Raw genomic sequence first — 19,941 nt, forward strand, 5'->3', positions numbered from 1 at the left:
GATCCGCATGTTTGTGCGAAATGCCACGCTTGTGTCGCTGACGAACAACGGTGGGATGGACACTGTCGGTTATTTAGAGCGGTCGCCCCCGCGTGCCCCTTTGAGCACGTGCCCTGCTGCTAGGCTGTGCACAGAAGGCCAGGCAAAGCCCAGGGCACGCCTTGCTGGAGGCAGGGCGGGCCAGGAGGAGCGAGTCAAGGAACGACCTGCTCTGCTGCGTGCGTATACTTGAGTGGGGTCAGGAATGCCAGCAGGGGCTGCATATTGTTTGAGGCTCAACTTGGAAACAAAAATCCTCGCCGGCCGTCTTTCGGGTGAGCTGGAGACGGAAGACGTCCTGAGAGTACACGGCAGACCGAAGGTGCCCGTGGTTTTGTATAAACCAAAGGAACTGCTACTGAGGCAATTCCATTCCAGCTTTCGTCCGTTCATCAAAACGGTCTTCCTGTTCTCTCGGGTCGCCTTTGGGACGCGTCAGTTTCCCAAACTCGACCTTCTCAGATGCATTTCTTTCTGGCTGGTACCGTCTCTCCTTTCTCCTTCTTTTATGTGTTGGGAAATCACATCATATTTCATTGGGAAAAAAAAAATAAAAAAAGAGGGGTAGCTGGTGGGCCTGTGGTGATCTTTTGATGCTTCCCCTGGTTCAGACTTGGAGCTGGGTGAATCTGATTCGTCAAGTCCAAGTCTGCAGCCTCAGATCGCCCCCTCAGGACCGCGAGGAATCAGCACTCGGCTCCAGGGACGGTCTGGTACGGTCTGCACTTGGAGCGGGGAGCCGGCAAGGGGGCCTCCCAGGGGGAGCACCCGCTCTGGTCTTTGGCGGAGAGGGGAGGGGAGCGGGGGACGATGCATCGGAGAGGCAGAGGGCCCGGAGGGCGGGCGTTTTACCGCGCGAAGTTGCTAATTGTGCTTTAATAATAGTCAGGAGGGCAGAGAAGGCCAGTGTTCACACAGAGCAGGACAGCCCGCTCCGCGTCGGGCCGCGCTCCGCTGGGCCTCGCCAAGTTCCCCAGGCTGGCTGGCTCCGTTCGCTCCCCCTTTTTTTTTTCTCATCCGTGACATCTGCTCGGTGCTTGTCCCTCCTGTGATACCGTACCCCTCGCAGCTGTGCAGACCTCCGGCTCTGTGCTGGTGCATGGGGTGCCCTGAGCATACGGCCTTTTTGATGTGTGATAAAACAGAACCGAGCCACGGGGGTATGGCGAGCGAAGGCATCAGAATATCAATTAACCTGCTCTGAACAAAGCTGCGGCTCCAGAGCGGAATAGACATTTCACTGAAGTGTCAGGAAGACGGATAATGTATTCTAATTAGGGACTGACGGATACCTCCGCGCTCAGCCACTCCTGGTAGTCGGACCCACGAACCTAACGAGCGTGTGCCATCATGGCACCGGCCGGGCGCTATTGACTGATTTATGACTTCTTGCTTTGCCAGAGTCGGCGGCCATTAAGTTGCTCTCGGCCAAAATGGCAGTGTCCCTCCCCGCCCCCCACCTACCCCCCGAAAGCGTGGTCCATTTTGCAACTGGGTAGTTGCCCACATCTGTATAAATGCAAGAGCTCAGTGCCCCGCCCGGGGTTTCCATCTTGAGGACGCCCTGGGACCTACACCCCGTCATACGGAGGCCTCGGTCACCACCCTTCCTTCCCGGGGAGGACTGACTGGGGTTCCGGGGGGATGAGGAATCTCCATGGCTGCCTTTGCCACAGAGCGCGTGTGTGCTGCCCTAAGGGGTCCCTTGGGGACCTTAGGACCTGGGTGATCACACCATCCCCCTGAGTCTGGGAGAGCAACCCCGGGGAGCCGGTGGCCTGGGGTTCCCTTCAGAGCCCCCCCCCACCCTCTTTTAAAAATGTCACATCCGCCCCAGAATGACGCACGAGTGAGGCCAGGCTAATTAGGGAGATGTTCCTCATTTTGCTACACTTTTCCTGTGTAATTGGTAGGCCCGCTCTCTTCCAGCGAGAAGTCGGTGAGAGCTGTTCCCCTGAATAGTTCTAAAAGCTCTGGACCACATACTGATATCAGCTGCAATTTATGGGCGAGATGATAATGATTGCTCGGTAATGCAATATTAAACGCCGAGGTCTTTCTCGGTGCTGAGCAGAGCCGGAGCTCCAACCTTCTCCCAGCTTCAAAAAGGAACTCGAAACGGTCCCCAGCACCCCCCTGCCCGGCCCCGTACCAGAAGAGGCGATCGGTGGGCCCCCAGCCCCTACCCCCCCCCAAATAAAAACTGAGGGGGTCTGAACGTAGCTCAAGTTCAGAAAATTTTGGTTTGGCCTCCAGAGCCGCGAGCCGGGAGCTCGCAGACGTCGCGACTCCGACTCCCATGGCAGGTGCACATCTGAGGTGTTTGTTCTTCTTAAGGGCCGCAGCCCGGCTCTAGGCCGGCTCTAACAAGGACTTGAGGGAGCAAAAGGCTGTTAAAATTTTTTTTTGCACTTTTGCTTCATTAGTTCTAGAAACCCGGGTTCCGGAGGCTGAGCGCTTTCCTGCATAATTTAAGAAATTAATGAAGGCATGCCTGATTTTTTTCAGCACTCTTTACTCTGTAAATTTGTTTCGTTTTTTTTTTTTTTTTTTTTTTAACTGTCAGCAGAGGCCTTTGGAACCTAAATATTTTAATATTGAAGAAATGCAGGCCCTTTTCTGGTTAGCTCCGTTTTTAGGAACACGCGGTGTGGTGGAAATCAGGTGTTGTGGGTTGTAAAGGACCTTGAGTCTGAGTTCACCCCCAAAAGTCCACCCTCTGACCTTCAAGCAACCAAGTTCTCCTGATGTCACGGGGGAGGGGGAGGGTCTCTGGCGGGGGTCCCCTCCTGAGAGCCAGTGTCAGAGACTGTGGCTTTCCGGGGTGGCCACCTGACCCCCTCGCTGCTGAGTGGAGGCTCCAAGGGTTTCCTGCTTTGTTTCAATTCTTCCAAGGCTCACTTTGTATCGGGACATCAGATCGAAGCCATTGAAAAGTGTGTGTGGGTGTGTGTGTAACTCTAGACTCCCAGGACTTGAAAGGACTTCAGAAGTTGTTTAATGTGAACATTGCTGAGGGACATAAAACAACAGTTTAGACAAATGGGAAGATAAGGTATTGATACTGTGAGACTGTCAACTCTTCACGAATTTATTTACACATTTAATGTCATTCCAGGGGTGCCCAGCTGGCTCGGTCAGTGGAGCATGTGACTCCTGATCGCAGGGTCCTCAGTTCGAGCCCCACGTCGCGCGTAGAGATTACTTTAAAAAATTTGTTAAAAAGGCACGCCTGGGTGGCTCAGTGGTTAAGCCTCCGACTTCAGCTCAGGTCATGATCTCACAGTCTGTGGGTTCGAGCCCCGCGTCGGGCTCTGTGCTGACGGCTCGGAGCCTGGAGCCTGCTTCGGATTCTGTGTCCCCTCCTCTCTCTGCCCCTCCCCTGCTCATGCTCTGTGTCTCTCTTTCTCAATAATAAACATTAAAAAAATTTTTTTTAAATGTGTTAAAAATTTTTTTTATGTTTATTCATTTTTGAAAGACAGAGAGAGACAGAGCACAAGCAGGGGTGGGGTGGGGAGAAAGGGGGACACAGAATCCGAAGCAGCCTCCAGGCTCCGAGCCGTCAGCACAGAGCCTGACGTGGGGCTCGAACTCACGAACCGCGAGATCATGACCTGAGCCCAAGTCGGAAGCTCAACCGACTGAGCCACCCAGGCGCCCCTAAAAATTTTGTTTTAAATGGCATGAGGATGATTCAAGAGTCTACGGGCAGGAAGATGCCAGAGCCAGCATCACATCAGCATTCAGACAGTGACAAAAATGGTATTCAGAGGGGAAAAGACAGGCTGTTTCACAGATGAGATTGGCCCAGTTGGTGAGCCACAAGGAGATCAGTCCACAGCATCATGTCATTTTCAAAATAAAATGTGCCTCTATTGAATGTTTAAATGTAAGGAGTAAAATCGTAAAAGAACACAATTTATTATTTTTTTATTTAAAAAATGTTTTTAATATTCATTTTTGAGAGAGAGAGAGAGAGAGAGAGAGAGAGAGAGACACACAGAGCGTGAGCAGGGGAGGGGCAGAGAGAGAGGGAGACACAGAATCCGAAGCAGGCTCCGGGCTCGGAGCTGTCAGCACAGAGCCCGATGTGGGGCTGGAACTCACGGACCGCGAGATCGTGACCTGAACCAAAGCCAGACGCTTAACGGACTGAGCCACCCAGGTAGCCTGAGAGAACATAATTTAAATGCAAGTGAATATTTACGGGCCTCTGCCGTGAGCAAGGCCTTTTTGCACATCCATACAACACCAGATCAAGAAAAGGCTGTTAAATTTTTTTTTTTTTTTTTGCACTTTTGCTTCATTGGTTCTAGAAACCAGGGTTCCGGGGGCTGAGTGCTTTCCTGCATAATTTAAGAACTTAATGAAGGCATAGAGGCACTAGTTGATTTGGCCAAAAATTTATGTGGTAAAAAACAGCCCCCCACACAAAATTTAGAAAGTCAAAGACAATCTGCAAAAAATATCGGCAACATTGTTTGCTTCAAAGGGTCTGTGGTAGTGTTGGCCAAAATAGGTGCATTCTTCTTATGTAAAGAGCTCTTGTGAATAAATAAAAGGACGAAACCCCAAGAGGATACTCGCTAGATCGTATGAATTGACATTTTGTAAAGGAAAAAAAAATTCAATTACCGATAAACATGTGGAAAAAATATGGAGCCTCACTAACGATCAAGGAGACGTAAATTAAAGCAGCAATGGCGGACTCTACTTTGCTGGACAGATTTTCCCCCCAAAATAATGCCCGACATTGACAAAGATACAGGCAACAAGTGACCTGCTATTGGATTCCTACGCTGGTCAGGGCAGTTCTGTAGAGCAACATGGCGGAATGTAATCAAGTCACAAAAGAGGGTGTTGACTGTTAGAAATCTATTTCCAGAATATTCTGTGTGCCTCAGGATACACTTACAGCGTTTTTAAAAATAATGGTGAAAAACAGGACTGAAACTAAATCAACAACAATATGGGATTGCTTAACGTTTGTCAGGTCAGTTCACCTCATGCCCGGCAGCTGTGGAAACTTCCGGAAGGGGAGCATTTTGTCACATGGGAAAATGTTCCAGAAATGTTTTTGCTGTATGAAAAGTACAGGCCACAAGATAGTATGCACAGTGTGATTCCTTTTCCTGCCAGGAAAAAGATGCCAGTCACTGAAGGCTGGAAGGAGCTACAACAAAGTGTCAACCGTGGCTATTCTGGGCCGGTGGTGTTACCAGTGACTTGGCATCCTCCACATCACATCCAGCAGTCGTGTGTTTCTTTCACAACTGGACTTACATGGTTCATAAAGATAAATGTTCTAGACCAGTTCCCTCACTGTATGTACCCAGAAGGGGCTGGAGCCTGAGGGATTTCAGCCCTGGAACAAGTTAGCTACAGAACAGTAACTTGAACTCAGTTCCCTTACTGCTCCAAGATTTGGGGCTTGTTCTTAAGAAAAGTGGGGTTTTGTTTGGACTCAAGCGATTCCTTCTCCCAGGATCTCTCATCTGAGAAGCTCTCTTTAAGAAAGAGGGGCACCTGGGGGGTTCAGTCTGTTGAGTGTCCGACTTCAGCTCAGGTCATGATCTCGTGGTTGGTGAGTTTGAGCCCCGTGTCGGACTCTGTGCTGACAGCTCAGAGCTTGGAGCCTGCTGCGGATTCTGTCTCCCTCTCTCTCTCTCTCTCTGTCCCTCCCCGCTCATGCTCTGTCTCTTGCTCTCTCAAAAATAAACATTAAAAAAAATTTTTTTAATAAAAATTTAAAAAAAAGAAAGAATCCACAATGTGGAAAGAGCCATAGACACAGCACCATTCATCACAGCGTTATTCATGATGGCAAGAATCGCTAGCAGTTGAAATGTTCTGTCGTGGGCACGTTTAAGCAACTGTGGCACGTTCATTGGGCAGAATGTGGCAGACACTGAAAATGGTGGCAATGGGCAGGCGTGCCGATTTGAGAAAGTGCTTAGGTGGCTGTGAGGTGTGATGGAAAAAATTAGGACACAAAATATGTATGTTGTGATTATGGTCACAAATGTAGGATTCAGAAGGGAATATAATAGGGACACCTGGGTGGCTCAGTTGAGCGTGTAGTCACCTTTGGCTCAGGTCATGATCTCAGGGTTCATGAGTTCCAGCCCTGTGTCGGGCTCACCGTTGTCAGCGCAGGGCCTGCTTGGGATCCTCTGTCCGCCCCTCCTACTCTCTCTCTCTCTCTCTCTGAAAATAAGTAAACATTAAAAAAAAAGAAGGGAATATAACAATACAAGAGTACTTGTTAAGGTGGATGACGTGGCTATCAGAAACACTTACTTTCTTTTGTCTTAAAAGTTCCAGTTTTTTAAAATGACACTATTACATTCCTTTTATAATTCCAAAAAAAAAAAAAATCTAAAAAGTAAAGATAGATGAGTACCTCTCAATTCTCCGCCTAGGGCTGGATTCTGGATGGCATTCCTGAAACTCGGGAGCAGGCTCTGATGATCCAGACCCTCGGGATCACCCCCAGACACGTCAGTGAGTAGCCTGTGGCTGTCCCCAGACCCCAGAAGGGAATGCCCTGCTCTGTATTGTCCACTCCCAGTGCCCCCCCTCAGCCCTGCGCCAGCCAGGACCCAGCAGGAAAAAGGACAGCACAGTTGAATTTTATAAAGCTAAAGGCCTTTGGGGATCGCTCTCAGAAAAATGGAGTTTTAGGGCTGCCTGGGTGTCTCAGTCAGTTAAGCGTCCAACTTTGGCTCAGGTCATGATCTCACGGTTCATGGGTTCAGGCCCCACGTTGGTCTCTGTACTGACAGCTCGGAGCCTAGAGCCTGCTTCGAGTTCTGTGTCTCCCTCTCTCTGCCCCTCCGTCACTCATGTTCTGTCTCCCTCTCTCTCTCTCAAAATGACTAAACATTAAAAAAAAATTTTAAGTAAGAAAAATGGAGTTTTGTTTTGACCCTGGTGGTTCCTTGTTCCGGGAATCCCACCTCCGAGAAGCTCTCTTTAGGAAATAATCCAAAATGTGGCAAGAGCATTCCCACCGAGACGTTGCTCATCGTGTTGTTACCGTGAAAACTGTTAGAGGAGACGTTCAAGTGTGGGCTGTCCGCTGGCCTGAGACTGTGCCTTCGCGGTTGGGTGCTGAGCAGACCTCTCTAAGGGAACGTCGGGGGTGGTCGTTACATAGCAAGAGAGACGTAAGACAGGTTATCAGCCCCCGAGATTCAAGTGTCTGGGACCCGCCGCCCAACCTGCCTGGTTGTGCTCTCTCCCTTCTCTGTCCAGTTGTGCTGAGCTCTCCAGACACCGTCCTGATTGAGAGAAACTTGGGGAAGAGAATCGACCCTCAGACGGGAGGTAGGACGTTCTCCACCCCCTGCCCGCTCCATGGGGTTTCAGAGGCGGTCAGTGATCGGTTGGAGTGACCGACAGCCCCACCCCCCATTTACTGAGCCCGTCTCCGCTCGGGGTGCCCGCAGAGGGCCACACGGGGGCCGCACAGGCGGGCACGTGCTCCAGTGTGGTGGGCTGGGCTAGACCCGTGGGAGATGGTAAGCCCCGGCCCGGAGGAGTCGGGGCAGCAGACAGACCTGGGTTTGTGGACTCTGGCCCCGCCCCTTTCGAGACTCGGTTTTCTCACCTGGACACGGGGTGACCCGTGCCTTGTGATCGGATGGCTGTGAAGACGAGCGTGTGTTGGTGGGGTCCGTCAGAGTGCCCGGTTCAGAGCACGTGCTCCGAAGTCGTGGCCGCCCTTCCCGCCGTGCTGAGAATCCTCGGCGTTTTGTTATTGTTAACAGAGACGTCAGAGCAGCTCCGGAGGCAAAGCACATCCGCACGGCTCCGGGCGGGCTGCCAGGCTTCGGCCCCCTGGACGGCAAGCCCCCCCCGGCCAGATGCCCTGGCGGCCTCGGCGGCCCCCCGCGGGTGACTCTAACCACGCGCCTGTCCCCTTGCAGAGATTTATCACACCACCTTTGACTGGCCCCCCGAAGCGGAAATCCAGAACCGGCTGGTGGTGCCAGAGGGCATCTCAGAGCTGGAGACGGCACGGAAGCTGCTGGAATACCACAGGAACATCATGAGGATCCTTCCGGCTTACCCCAAGATCCTGAAAGTCATCAGCGCCGACCAGCCGTGCGTGGATGTCTTCTACCAGGGTAAACACACAGGCGGTGGGTTTCCCAGGCACCTTGGCCGTCCGTGACCCTCCCGTCCTAGGGTCCCTTAATGTGGCAGTGACGCCAGGGACCAGGATGTGCCGGAGACCCTGGGAGTCAAGTCCTGGACGGCCTAGGTTCCCTGGGCTAATAACGTTCTACGATCGGTGTGGCCAGCAGATTTGATAATGAGGGGGTGGGGCAGGAGGGACAGCGGGGGCAAGAAGTTTGGCCCTGGGGGGTGAGGGAGAAGGAAGAGAAAGTTTGTAAAAATTAAAACAGACATGCGCACAGAACCCACGGCCACCGCACACACACACACACAAACCGGGCAACACAACTCAGGGGTTGTGAGTCCATGCAGAGCAGGGGAAGTGGCCCCACCCCCTCCCACTGCACTGTCATTGGAGCAGTGACAAAGGTCCACAGAAAGCACCTGAAGCAGGTGCATGTGTGCGCACAGCCGTGTGGAGGAGGGTGAAGGTTGAGCCCGGAGACGTCGGGGCCGGGGGCCCTGTGTTCACACGTCGTCCCCACCACACGTCAGCCGGGCAGTCTCCGGCAACCCTTGTACCCCTCTTGGCCTCAGTTTTGTCATCCCTGAAGTGGGAACAGAAATCTTGTCTTCCTCCCAGGCTTGGGTGAGGATTACATGGGAGTCTGCAAATCACATCTCCATAGCTGCGAGCCCAGCCTGGGTGCAGCGAGGCACTCAGTAAACATCAGACCTCATTGCTGTCGGGCCTTGGCATCCTGTCCAAGAAGGCCAGGGAAAGTTAGACTAGTTCGATCCCAGAGCAGCTGAATTATCATTCAGAAGTGTGTCCGCATCCGATTATCCCCTCCTAGGCAATGCTGAGGAAACGACACAATAAAAATGCCAGCACGGAGATCTGAGACACTTGATAGCCGACAATGGCCTTTTGGGGCGCATTCCCTCAAATCTCTTTAAGAAAAGTTTTGTTTTGCGGGGGAAGGGCTTCTGAGCTCCCTGGCCTGGCAGTTCCCCTGGCCCCCATCTGCCCGTGGACTTTGCTGGACTCACAGCCCGGGGACAGCGGCCTCGCTCCCTGAGGAGGTCAATCAACCAATGGGTAGATGTCTAGAAAATGTCTCCACTTTACAAGCCGGGCTGTAGACACCTTACGGTTTTCCAGTGATTTTGCATCTCAGAAGGGTCTTTAGTAATCTACACTGCACTCTGAAGATAAACAGCCACTACATTTATCTTATAGCACGGTTCTGAATTTACACATTAATTACTTCCAAATCACTTAATTAAATTTAAAAGTTCAGATGATCGTTCATAAAGAATTCATGCCTGGAATTGTAAATAAAAATGTGAGTGTCTGAATATTAATTATTATTAATTAATAATGCAGACAGACACATTGAAAATTGGAGTGCGGAATTCTGTGTTGTTTTTTTAATCTCTCTGCAGTGCATCCAGCAACCACATATTTTTAAAAAGAATAATTAGATGTTGAGACTGTCTGGGGGATCATTACTTCTAATTAACTTAGTTATTTACTGTAAATTAAGCATCATTTGTAAGCAGGCTTCTCTGCCCGTAGTGTCTGTGCATTTCAGATGGCCGTGGATCTAGGCAGTTCTGAGGCTGGAGGGGCCTTGCTTGAATGGCCTCCAGCTTATTCTCAGGGGCTGAAAAATGTCACCCCAGCCGCAGGTGTGGGAGCATCGCCCCAGCCCTGCCAGCTCCCGGTAAAACGGGCAAGAACGTAACACATCTCTCGTGGGAATGCTGCACCCATCGAATAAGACGAAGTCCGCAGAGTGTTTATTTAGCTTAGTGTTTAACACACGCTGGTAGGTATGACGTTGCCATGAAGACAGTTAGAATCACCACCTTTACGACAGTCGGTTAACTTACCTGTGCCTCGATCTCCAAAGAAGGGGGGAGTTGTGGTCTCTAGAACGATCCTTCCAGTTAAAAAAATCCTACAAAGATTTGAGAGCTCAAAATTCATACAATGAACATCCCAGGGCTTCTCATGGTCCCCCCACTTCCATCCTGGGGACATTGGTGGTTGTCACAACTGGGAAGTGGGCCACTGGCACCTGGTGGGTGTGCCCAAACCCCTGGACCAGGGATGTGCCCAAAATGCCACGAGCACGCAGTTGGCACACCCTGGTTTCGGGGGTGGCTGGGTCCCTAAAGGCCGCGTGTTGGCTCAGCCCCTTGCTAGAGCTAAATCCGTCCAAAGGCAGGACAGCCACCAGAGGGCCGTCCGTGGCCGACCCTGCGCAGGACTGTCTGGGTCCCTGGCAGGAGGCAAGGCTAGAGAGGGAGACCTGTTCTGACATGGGTGGCTGGGGAGCTGGCACCGGACCTCGGCATCAGCAGGTGCCAAGCTGCCCTGTAACGGCCTCCTCGGCTGCTTGCACAGCCCCTCCCCCGTGCTCAGGTCAGGGGTGACCTGGTTTGCTGTTGAGTCGCCTGAGTGTTGGAGACGCTGGCCCCCGTGCCTCCCCCTCTTTGTTCATCAAATGCCAGGGCGTGCCACGGGCCAGCCATGCACCCACATCTGCCCACTCCTGGGACCTATTTGGTCACTGTCTCTTTGGAGACTCCCAACAAAGTTGGTGTCACTGGAGCGCAGCCGCAAGTTATTCTCTACCCATGTCCTTTAGAAGTCCCCGGGCACGAGGCCCCCTCCAGGCCTGATGCATTTATCAAAGTCTAGATCTGACACTGGGAGACGCCCGGTTCCAAGCTTCAGGCTAGAGGCTCGGCCCGGGGTCAGTGTGGAAACATCCCAACCCAACCTTGTGCATCCTGTGTGCTGGGACCAGCCCCCCGTCGGCCAGGAGGGAAGCGCAGGTGTTAGAGGAACCGCAGGGTGGACAGTGCTTCGGAGGTGGCTTCTCCGGATCCCCTGCCCCCCTCTGCCTTAGTGCCCAAGCCTGAAGCGGATTTCCTTCCCCACAGCTTCGCCCCGTGGCGGCTGGCGGCTGGCAGCTGCCCAGGGGGTTTCCACGCGGCTGTAAACGGGAGAAATCGTCACTGTTCTTAAGAGCGTGAGCGCAGGTGCCGTAAGCTGGTTTCCCTTCCTTTAGGACCTGAGTTTACTATGCCCATATCCTCTCTCTCCAGCTCTGACCTATGCCCAAACCAGCCATCGATCTAATGCCCCGTTCACCCCGCGGGTGCTGCTTTGCGGGCCCGTGGGCAGTGGGAAACGTCTGCAGGCTGCCCTCCTGGCCCAGAAATACGGCCTCGTCAACGGTGAGTGCCCCGGCCGCGCCCTGTTTCCAGAACCTGCCCCCGCCCCCCTTCCCCCACTGCCCTCCCAAGCCTTCCCACCTTGTGGGGGTGGTGAGAAGGAGGTCAGTGTTGCTTCTCTTTCTTGCTCTCTGCCGTCAACAGTTTTCAGGTCCGTCTTCGCAGGGATGGTTCCTCACAGAGAATATGGCCATAAAAACATTAACCAATAAAAATACGTCCGCCGCCCAAAGAGCCCATGCATTTTCTAGTCATCATATTTCACTCCTTGGGAGCAGTGGTTTCTCTGTGCTCTGCACCAGGGGCGCTTCCTCCGGCCCCTGCGGTCTCCCTGGAAGCCACAGCTCTCGCATAATCTGGAGCTCTGCTGCGGATTTATTTTCTTATTTTCTCCGGTCCCGTTTGGCTCCCCAGCCCCGGCCAGCGGGTTTACGGGCAAACAATTTCTGAACCAGAGGAAGGCTTCTCGAAAGCTCGTACAGTTTCAATAAATATTTTACCAGGAGGAGAGGGAAATACTGAAATCGGTTCTCCGGGTCTGTCCCGAGGTGGCCCCCGGTGGTCTCGGATGCCAGCCTCCCTTCAGGGGGATAAAGGCCGGAAAGGAGGAAGGAGCAGAACAGACAACGATGCGGCTGCCAGGAGCGAAAGGGCCGCCCTCACCGCCACCGCCGCTTCTGATAAATGTTCCGCAAGCCCGAGTAACCTCTAGCTGTGAAGGAAAAACGAGACCTGCGCCCCAAATGTAAAAATACGCATATATACGTCTCCAAATCCTGCAGATACGCCCCGCAAATATCTATGTATACAAACAAGCACGGATGTATATGTACCAGCCCAGAAGGATCAAGTTTCGAACGAAAACGCCTTTCAAGGAGGTGGCCTCTAACGTAAAGTTCCAAAGCCACTGAGACTAGCCAGGAATCAGCGACGAAAATCCTACCCGGGACGTGAAGTTAGGGAGCGGAGCGATTGTTCTGTTTAGGAATGAAAAATAGTCGTACTAGTAGCCTCGTGAAAATACCAAACGGCAGTGCTCTGATTTGATGAGTACGGAAAGGCACTCTGGATGCCTTAGGGTGAAAAATGCTTTGGTTTGCACCGATTTGAAAACAACAACAACAAAACAAAACAAATTATTCAGGTAACTTGTTCTTTTGGTTTTACCTCTTGACTTATTACAAGGCTCAATTTGCAGCTACGGTTGTGCTGTCTTTGCCGAGAGCGAGCACCAGTCTGTCGGCCGCTGCACCCACGTGTTTATCGAGGGGACTGTCGTACGAAGGGCTGGAACAGCGTGAGCGGCCGAGGGCGGCTCCGAAAGCCCCAACAGTGGTAGAGCGCCAGGCCTCACGGAAACCGTTGTCACTATGCCGGATTTTGTTTACACAAACGGAGTCATTCAGGAAAAACGTATTTAAATTCACATTGCTTTCCATGTACCAATCATGAAAAATGAGATCATAGGCCTAGATTTTTTCCCAAACGGAAGATCGGAGCAAGCTCATCACGGTTTCTGTTTTGTAGCTAAAGAGCCACGTGGTGGGGGCCTTTTCTGCTAATCCAGCTAACTCAGAAAGTTCGCGTTTCTCGAAGGCGTTCTTGATAAGTACAAGACCCCGCGAGGCCCGTCTGCATCCAGAGCTCAGGGAACGGCGGGCTCCCCTGTGGCCACCCCCTGGCTCGGCTCTCATGTCCCCATTTCCCGACTCTTCGGTTGTGGGCAAACAGCTCTGAACAAGCAAACAAACCAACGTTCGCTCCAACAGGGTTGATTGGAACACTCGTGTTCACAATTGGTTGAGAGTATAAAAAGGCACTTTTTGAAAGACAGCAGGCACTGTGGGGTCACATGTGAACTGTGCGCATGCTCTGGCCCAGCGATTTCGCTCCATGGGTTTTATTCTACCGAAGCACTCAGATGTCGAACAAGAGATGTGAGGGCGCATGATGGAAGAGAGGCGACCCCGAACTCTGTTAATAAGGGGGATAATTAAGTAAGCTGTGGGAAACCCATACACTGGAGCATTAATTATTTAATGATGAATCAACGTGAAGGGGCAACTATTGAAAAGGAACCTGTAAAGTGACTTGATGTTCATGATATATTGTTAAATGAGAGAGGGGGCGAGAGCCAGTCACTCAACAGTGTTCAGGGGATGATCTCCTTTCCGTTTACAATGTGTGTTAGTGTATGCTCAGAAAACATCAGAAGGAACATGCATACGCCAAACTGGCTGTCTCTGTGGAGTGGCATATCCTACAATTCTGATTTTTTCTTTTTGTAGCGAGCGTGAATTTTCTAACCAGAGACAACCATGAAGAATTTTATTCCAATGTCATAAGCGCCCTCATTGAGTCCCCGCTCTATGCGGTGCCCTTTATTGGCACGCAGACAGGGAAGATGTAGAAAGAACCAGAGAGGAATGTATGGATCCGGGTGCACGACCAGGCTGGGAGAGGGGAGCAAGCAAGGCTGTCCAACCTAGTTCCAGGTCTGAACGTGTCCCCAGCCTTGGTCCCGGGACCCGTTAGGAGAGAGAAGATTATTACAGGGTTTTCTTCATGGGACATCGCGAAGCGAGGCAGGGGCTTTAAACCATTCTTTCCTAATACAAGCACTGAACACTACGCCTTTTCCTCTAAGTGCTTCTTTAGCTGCATCTCACAGAATTTTAATGTGTTGTGTTTTATCATTGGGTTCAAAACATTTTCTCATCTGCCTTGTGGTTTCTTTTTTGACTTGTGTATAATGTAGAAGTGTATTGCTTAATTTCCAAATATTTGGGAGTTTTCCAGGTTTGTGGGGCAGGGGAGTATCGATTTCTAATTCCTCTGTGCTCAGAGAACCTACCTTGTACGATTTCAGTCCTTTGAGATGTACTGATACTTTTTTGTGGCTCAGCGTGGTGAATTCCATGTGCACTAGAAGAGAATATGTGTTCTGGCATTGTAGGAGGCAGTGCTCCACAAATGTCAATTAGGAGAAGATGTCTGATAGGGTTGTTCAGTTCTTCCGTGTCCTTCATGGTTTCTCACTGCTATTGTTTAGTTACCAAAAGGGATCTGTTCAAATCCCCAGCTCTGCCTGTGGATGAGTCTCTGCTCTGCCGGTTTCTGCTGCATGTTATTTGAAGCTCCGTTCCTGGGAGCATGTACGCTGAGGACTGCTGTGTCGTCGTCTTCTTCTTCTTCTTCTTTTTCTTCTTCTTCTTCTTCTTCTTCTTCTTCTTCTTCTTCTTCTTCTTCTCTTTCTTCTTCTTCTCTTTCTTCTTCTTCTCTTTCTTCTTCTTCTCTTTCTTCTTCTTCTCTTTCTTCTTCTTCTTCCTCTCCTTCTTCTTCTTCTTCTTCAAAGATACTTTTTAAAATGTATCCTTTTGGGGCGCCTGGGTGGCTCAGTCGGTTGAGCGGCCGACTTTGGCTCAGGTCACGATCTCGCGGTCTGTGAGTTCGAGCCCCACGTCGGGCTCTGTGCTGACAGCTTGGAGCCTGTTTCAGATTCTGTGTCTCCCTCTCTCTGACCCTCCCCCGTTCATGCTCTGTCTCTCTCTGTCTCAAAAATAAATAAACATTAAAAAAATTTTTTTTAAATAAAAATAAAATGTATCCTTTTTTTTTAAAGTGTTTATTTGTGTATTTTTGAGAGAGAGAGAGAGAGAGAGCCATGTGAGTGAGGGAGGGAGGGGAGACAGAAAGGGAGACAGAGGATCTGAGCGGGATCTGTGCTGTTAGCACAGAGCTTGACGCGGGGCTCGAAACCACAAACCGCGAGATCATGACCTGAGCTGAAGTCGGATGCTTAACCGACTGAGCCACCCAGGCACCCCCTGCTGTGTCTTCTTGATGACATGACCGCTTTATGGTTAGGAAACGCTCCCCCGTCTCCAGTAACACTTATCTTCTTGGAGTCTACTTCATCTGATACTAACATAGCCACTCTCTTATGATTAGTATCTGTATGGTATATATTCTTTTTTCTTTTGATTTTTTTTAATGTTTATTTATGTCTGAGAGAGACAGAGAGAGACAGAGCAAGAGCAAAGGAGGGGCAGAGATTGAGAGGGAGACACAGAAGCCAAAGCAGGCTCCAGGCTCTGCGCTGTCAGCACAGAGCCCTACTCGGGGCTCAACCCCACAAACCGTGAGATCATGACCTGAGCCGAAGTCGGACGCTTCACCAACTGAGCCACCCAGGCGCCCCCTGTCTTTTCTCTTTTAAATCATCTGTGTCTTCCATTGAAAATATGTGACTTGTACACAGCATATAATTGTATCCTGCTTTTTTTTTTTTTTAATGCAGTCTGACATTTTCATCCTTCAATTGAGATGTTCAGTACATGTCCATTTTAAGTAGTTTTCAGTATGGTGTCAAGCCTCCTGTCCTGGGTGTTTTGTCTTCTGTTACCTCTTCTTTGTTTCTGCTTTCCTGACAACTGTTGGATTAACCCAGTGCTTTTTAGCAATCCATTTCATTTCCTCTGTTGCCTTTTTAGCTATATGTCTTTGCTTTCTTTTGCTCATGGCTGCTCTAGGGGTCACATAGCATCATTCACTTGTCACAGTCTGCCTTGAATTAATGCTCTACCTCTTTGTGTATAATACAAGAGCCTACAGTGCTGTATTTCCATTTACCTTGCTCCCGTCCTTTGTGCTATTTTTTTGTTGTACATTTTACTTCCCCATGTTATAAACTCTACAGTATATTGTAATTATTTTTGCTTTGGTCACTTGGTTTTCTTTCTTTCTTTCTTTCTCTCTCTCTCTCTTTCTCTTTCTTTCTTTCTTTCTTTCTCTTTCTTTCTCTCTCTCTCTCTCTCTTTCTTTCTCTTTCTTTTTTTCTTTCTTTTTCTTTCTTTCTTTCTTTTTCTTTCTTTCTCTCTCTCTCTCTGTCTTTTTCTTTCTTTCTTTCTTTCTTTCTTTCTTTCTTTCTTTCTTTCAATGAAAGCATGAAGGGGAAAGGTCCTGTGATATACCTACACATATCAACCCTTTTTTGTTTAGGTCTAAATTTCCACCCGCTATCACTCTCTTTCCACCTAAAGAACTTCCTTTAACATTTCTTGTAGTGCATGTCTGCTGGCGACAAATTCCGCTTTCATCTGTCTGAAAATGTCTGTATTGCACCTTCATTCTTGAAGGATGTTCCTGCTGCACATAGAAATCTATGCTGACAGGCTTTCCTCTTCGCGCTTTAAACACGGCATTCCGTTGTCGTACGGCCTGCGTTGCCTCGGATGAGAACTCGGGTTATTTTTATCATTGTTCCCCCATGTATAGAGCGTCTCCCCACCCAGCTGCGCTGACTAGTTTCTCTTTGTCTTTACTTTTCAGAAACTCAACTATGATGCGTCAAGGTGTGGTTTACGTTGGGTTTATTCTGGCTGGGTCTCAGAGATTCTCCGATCTGTGGATTGATGTTTTTCATCAAATTTTGAAATATTTTTCATCAGATTTTGAGACTCTCTTGCCATTATTTTCTCAAATGTATTTTTCTGCCTCTCTGTGTCACCACTCCCTCCCTCCCCTCTCCCTCCTTTCTGGAACTCAGATTGCGTGTACGTGACACTGACTGGTACCGCCCTCCAGGTCTCTGAGGTTCTAGTCTGTTTTCCGGGCCTCCCTTTACTTCCTCTTTGCTTTGGTTTGGATACTGTATGACCTGTCTTCCTGTCTTCCGCTTCATGGATTGCAACCTATCCAATGATGTTTTCCATTTAAGATATTGTATTTTCCAGTTTCTAGAATTTGCATCTGGTTCTTTTATATAGGTTCCATTTCTCTGCTGAGATTCCCCAGCTGCTCACCCATTTCAACTGTCTTTCCCTTTACAATTGTAAATATATCAACGAGAGTTGGTTTCAGTTCTCGTGTGCTTATTCTGACACCCAGGTCACCTCTTGATCTGATTCTATAGCCTGTTTTCTCTCTTTGTAGGGGTCACACTTTCCTGATTGATGCATCTTTGCATCTCAAGTAGTTTTTCATTAGATGCTAGACGTTGTGGTTCTCACATTGCTGAGAGTCTGGATTCTGTGGTTCTGCTTTAAGAGCAGTAAGTTAAGGGGCGCCTGGGTGGCTCAGCCGGTTAAGCATCCGACTTCGGCTCAGGTCATGATCTCGCGGTTTGTGGTTTCGAGCCCCGCGTCGGGCTCTGTGCTGACCGCTCAGAGCCTGGAGCCTGCTTTGGATTCTGTGTCTCCCTCTCTCTTTGCCCCTCCCCCGCTCATGCTCACTTTCTCTCGCTCTCAAAAATAAATAAACATTAAAAAAATTTAAAAAGAACAGTAAGTTAAAAGTTGAGTGCTAGGAACGCCTGGCGGGGCTCAGTCAGTTGAGCGTCCAACTCTGGAGTTTGGCTCAGGTCGTGATCCCTGGGTCATGGGATCGAGCCCCACATCAGTGCTAAGTGAGGAGTCTGCTTGGGGTTCTCTCTCTGCTCCTCTCCCCAGCTCTCTCTAAAAAAAAATAATAATAGGGGGGTGGGAGGGAGGGGAAAGTGGGTGATGGGCATTGAGGAGGGCACCTGTTGGGATGAGCACTGGGTGTTGTATGGAAATCAATTTGACAATAAATTTCATATTAAAAAGAATAAAAAATAAAAAATAAAAAAATAATATAATAAAATAAATTAAAAAAAAAGAGTTGAGTGCTAATAGGCAGTTAATTCACTACAGGATCAGCTTGATCTGGTGGAGGCTTTTAGTTTTTGTTCAGGTGAGCCCCAGGTGTGCACGCTCGTGGGCTCCTGCCACCCCCGCACCCAGAACCTCAGGTGACTGGGCGCCGGGCACGGTCACACGGTCTCTCGCTCTGGCTGTCAGAGCACCAGCGTCTCCCTGCCTCTCCCTTGGCTCACAACGTCCCAGGGACTTTTCTCTGCCAGGCCTGGGGTAGGGATAGGTTCTCATCTGCCATAGGTGCTGCTTTGCACTGACCGAAGACCCCAGTGAGTCCCCATGAGGATTTCTGAAGCCCTTCTCTGCACGGCTCCCTTCTCCCCATCACCCTGTTCCCCCAATTCCAGCGCTCGGTCCAGCCTTTGCTTCCCACTGCTGTGTTTGGCTCCCTTTCTCCTGTGCTAAGGTCTGGAAAGTGCTTGTAAGTAGAAATCCGGGGTGAAGGTGGGACTCCCTTGGGTGTCTCCCTTCTCTCAGGGTTCCCAGCTCTGTGAAGTCGGCGGTCTAATGCCTGAAAAGAACGGTTTCCCATCTTTGGCTCGGTTTTATAGCTTTCTTTTTTTTTCCTAACTTTTTTTTTTAATGTTTATTTATTTTTGAGAGAGGAGAGAGAGAGAGAGAGACAGAGTGTGAGTGGGGCAGGGGCAGAGCGAGAGGGAGACACAGAATCCGAAGCAGGCTCCAGGCTCTGAGCTGTCAGCCCAGAGCCTGACGCGGGGCTCGAACTCACGGACTGTGAGATCATGACCTGAGCCAAAGTCAGACACTTAACCGACTGAGCCAACCAGGTGCCCCAGTTTTATAGCTTTCTGTGACAGAGGGTACACACGACATCTGCCACTCCTTCCTGGCCAGAACGGGAAGCCAAGCATGGGTTTGATGTCACACAGACGTGGGTTTGAATCCCAGCTCGGCTGCCTAGGGCTCTGCACCCCGGGACGGTTTGGTCCACCTCTTTGCATACCCAGCACACTGCTAGGTACGTAGGAAGGTCTCAGACACCATCAGCCTTTGTCGTCACCCATGTTCCCTTAGTGAGGGACACTGCCAGCTGCTTTGGATATGATCCCTGCTGTCCTTCACGCGGCAAATTAAGCACATTGTCACTGAGGGATCAATCTTTGGTGATGGTTGTTGCCTTAAACACTCACCTTTCCCAGTTCATTTTAGGGGTGTTTCTGGTTTCTTTTTTTTTCAATTTGTTAACGTTTATTCATTTTTGAGAGAGACCGACAGACAGACAGAGCATGAGTGAGGGAGGGCAGAGAGAGAGGGAGACACAGAATCCAAAGCAGGCTCCAGGCTCTGAGCCGTCAGCACAGAGCCCGACGCGGGGCTCGAACCCACGAACCGTGAGATCATGTCCTGAGCTGAAGTCAGACGCTCAACCGACTGAGCCACCCAGGCGCCCCTGCACCGTCCATTTTCAATCTGTTCTCTGCCACATACATGCCTTTTCATGCCGAGCCGTCCTCCTCGGTTTCTTCTTTATTCCCCAGGTCCTTTTTGATATTTGCTCTCACTTGGACACACACCCCCACCCTCAGAAAAACCCTTTTATATTTTTTCTCAGTGACCTTTTCTCCCCCCTGGCAGGCGGCACCGGGGCTTCTTTTTTTTCTCATTCTTCCTTCTGTTTAAAATTTCATGGGTGTCTTTCTGTGCCTCTCTCCTCCAGTCCACTGTGGGCAACTGTTGAAAGAGGCAGTACCAGACAAGTCAAAAGTCGGCGAGCTCATCCAGCCCTATTTGCAAAAGAAGATGGCAGGTAGGTCACACTCCTCCCAACTGCCACAGCCTTATGGGCTCGGGGCGGGGGGGGGGGGCAAATCGCTCCGTGTGGGGC

General features: G+C 50.2%; 1 protein-coding gene across 1 annotated transcript in view; it reads left to right on the forward strand.

Annotated features, from left to right (window-relative positions):
* AK8 (adenylate kinase 8) overlaps positions 1 to 19,941 on the forward strand; it is a 127,957-nt gene that overhangs the window by 36,669 nt on the left and 71,347 nt on the right. The window contains exons 6-10 of the mRNA XM_047098187.1: positions 6,465 to 6,546; positions 7,300 to 7,371; positions 7,974 to 8,174; positions 11,290 to 11,421; positions 19,774 to 19,863. Coding sequence (XP_046954143.1) covers positions 6,465 to 6,546; positions 7,300 to 7,371; positions 7,974 to 8,174; positions 11,290 to 11,421; positions 19,774 to 19,863 — 577 coding nt within the window. The remainder of the gene's footprint in view (positions 1 to 6,464; positions 6,547 to 7,299; positions 7,372 to 7,973; positions 8,175 to 11,289; positions 11,422 to 19,773; positions 19,864 to 19,941) is intronic.

This window comes from Lynx rufus, unplaced genomic scaffold (assembly GCF_022079265.1).
Source record: "Lynx rufus isolate CCGP_SWC_20201006 ecotype Redwood Valley unplaced genomic scaffold, mLynRuf1.p SCAF_44, whole genome shotgun sequence".
Lineage (NCBI taxonomy): Eukaryota > Metazoa > Chordata > Mammalia > Carnivora > Felidae > Lynx > Lynx rufus.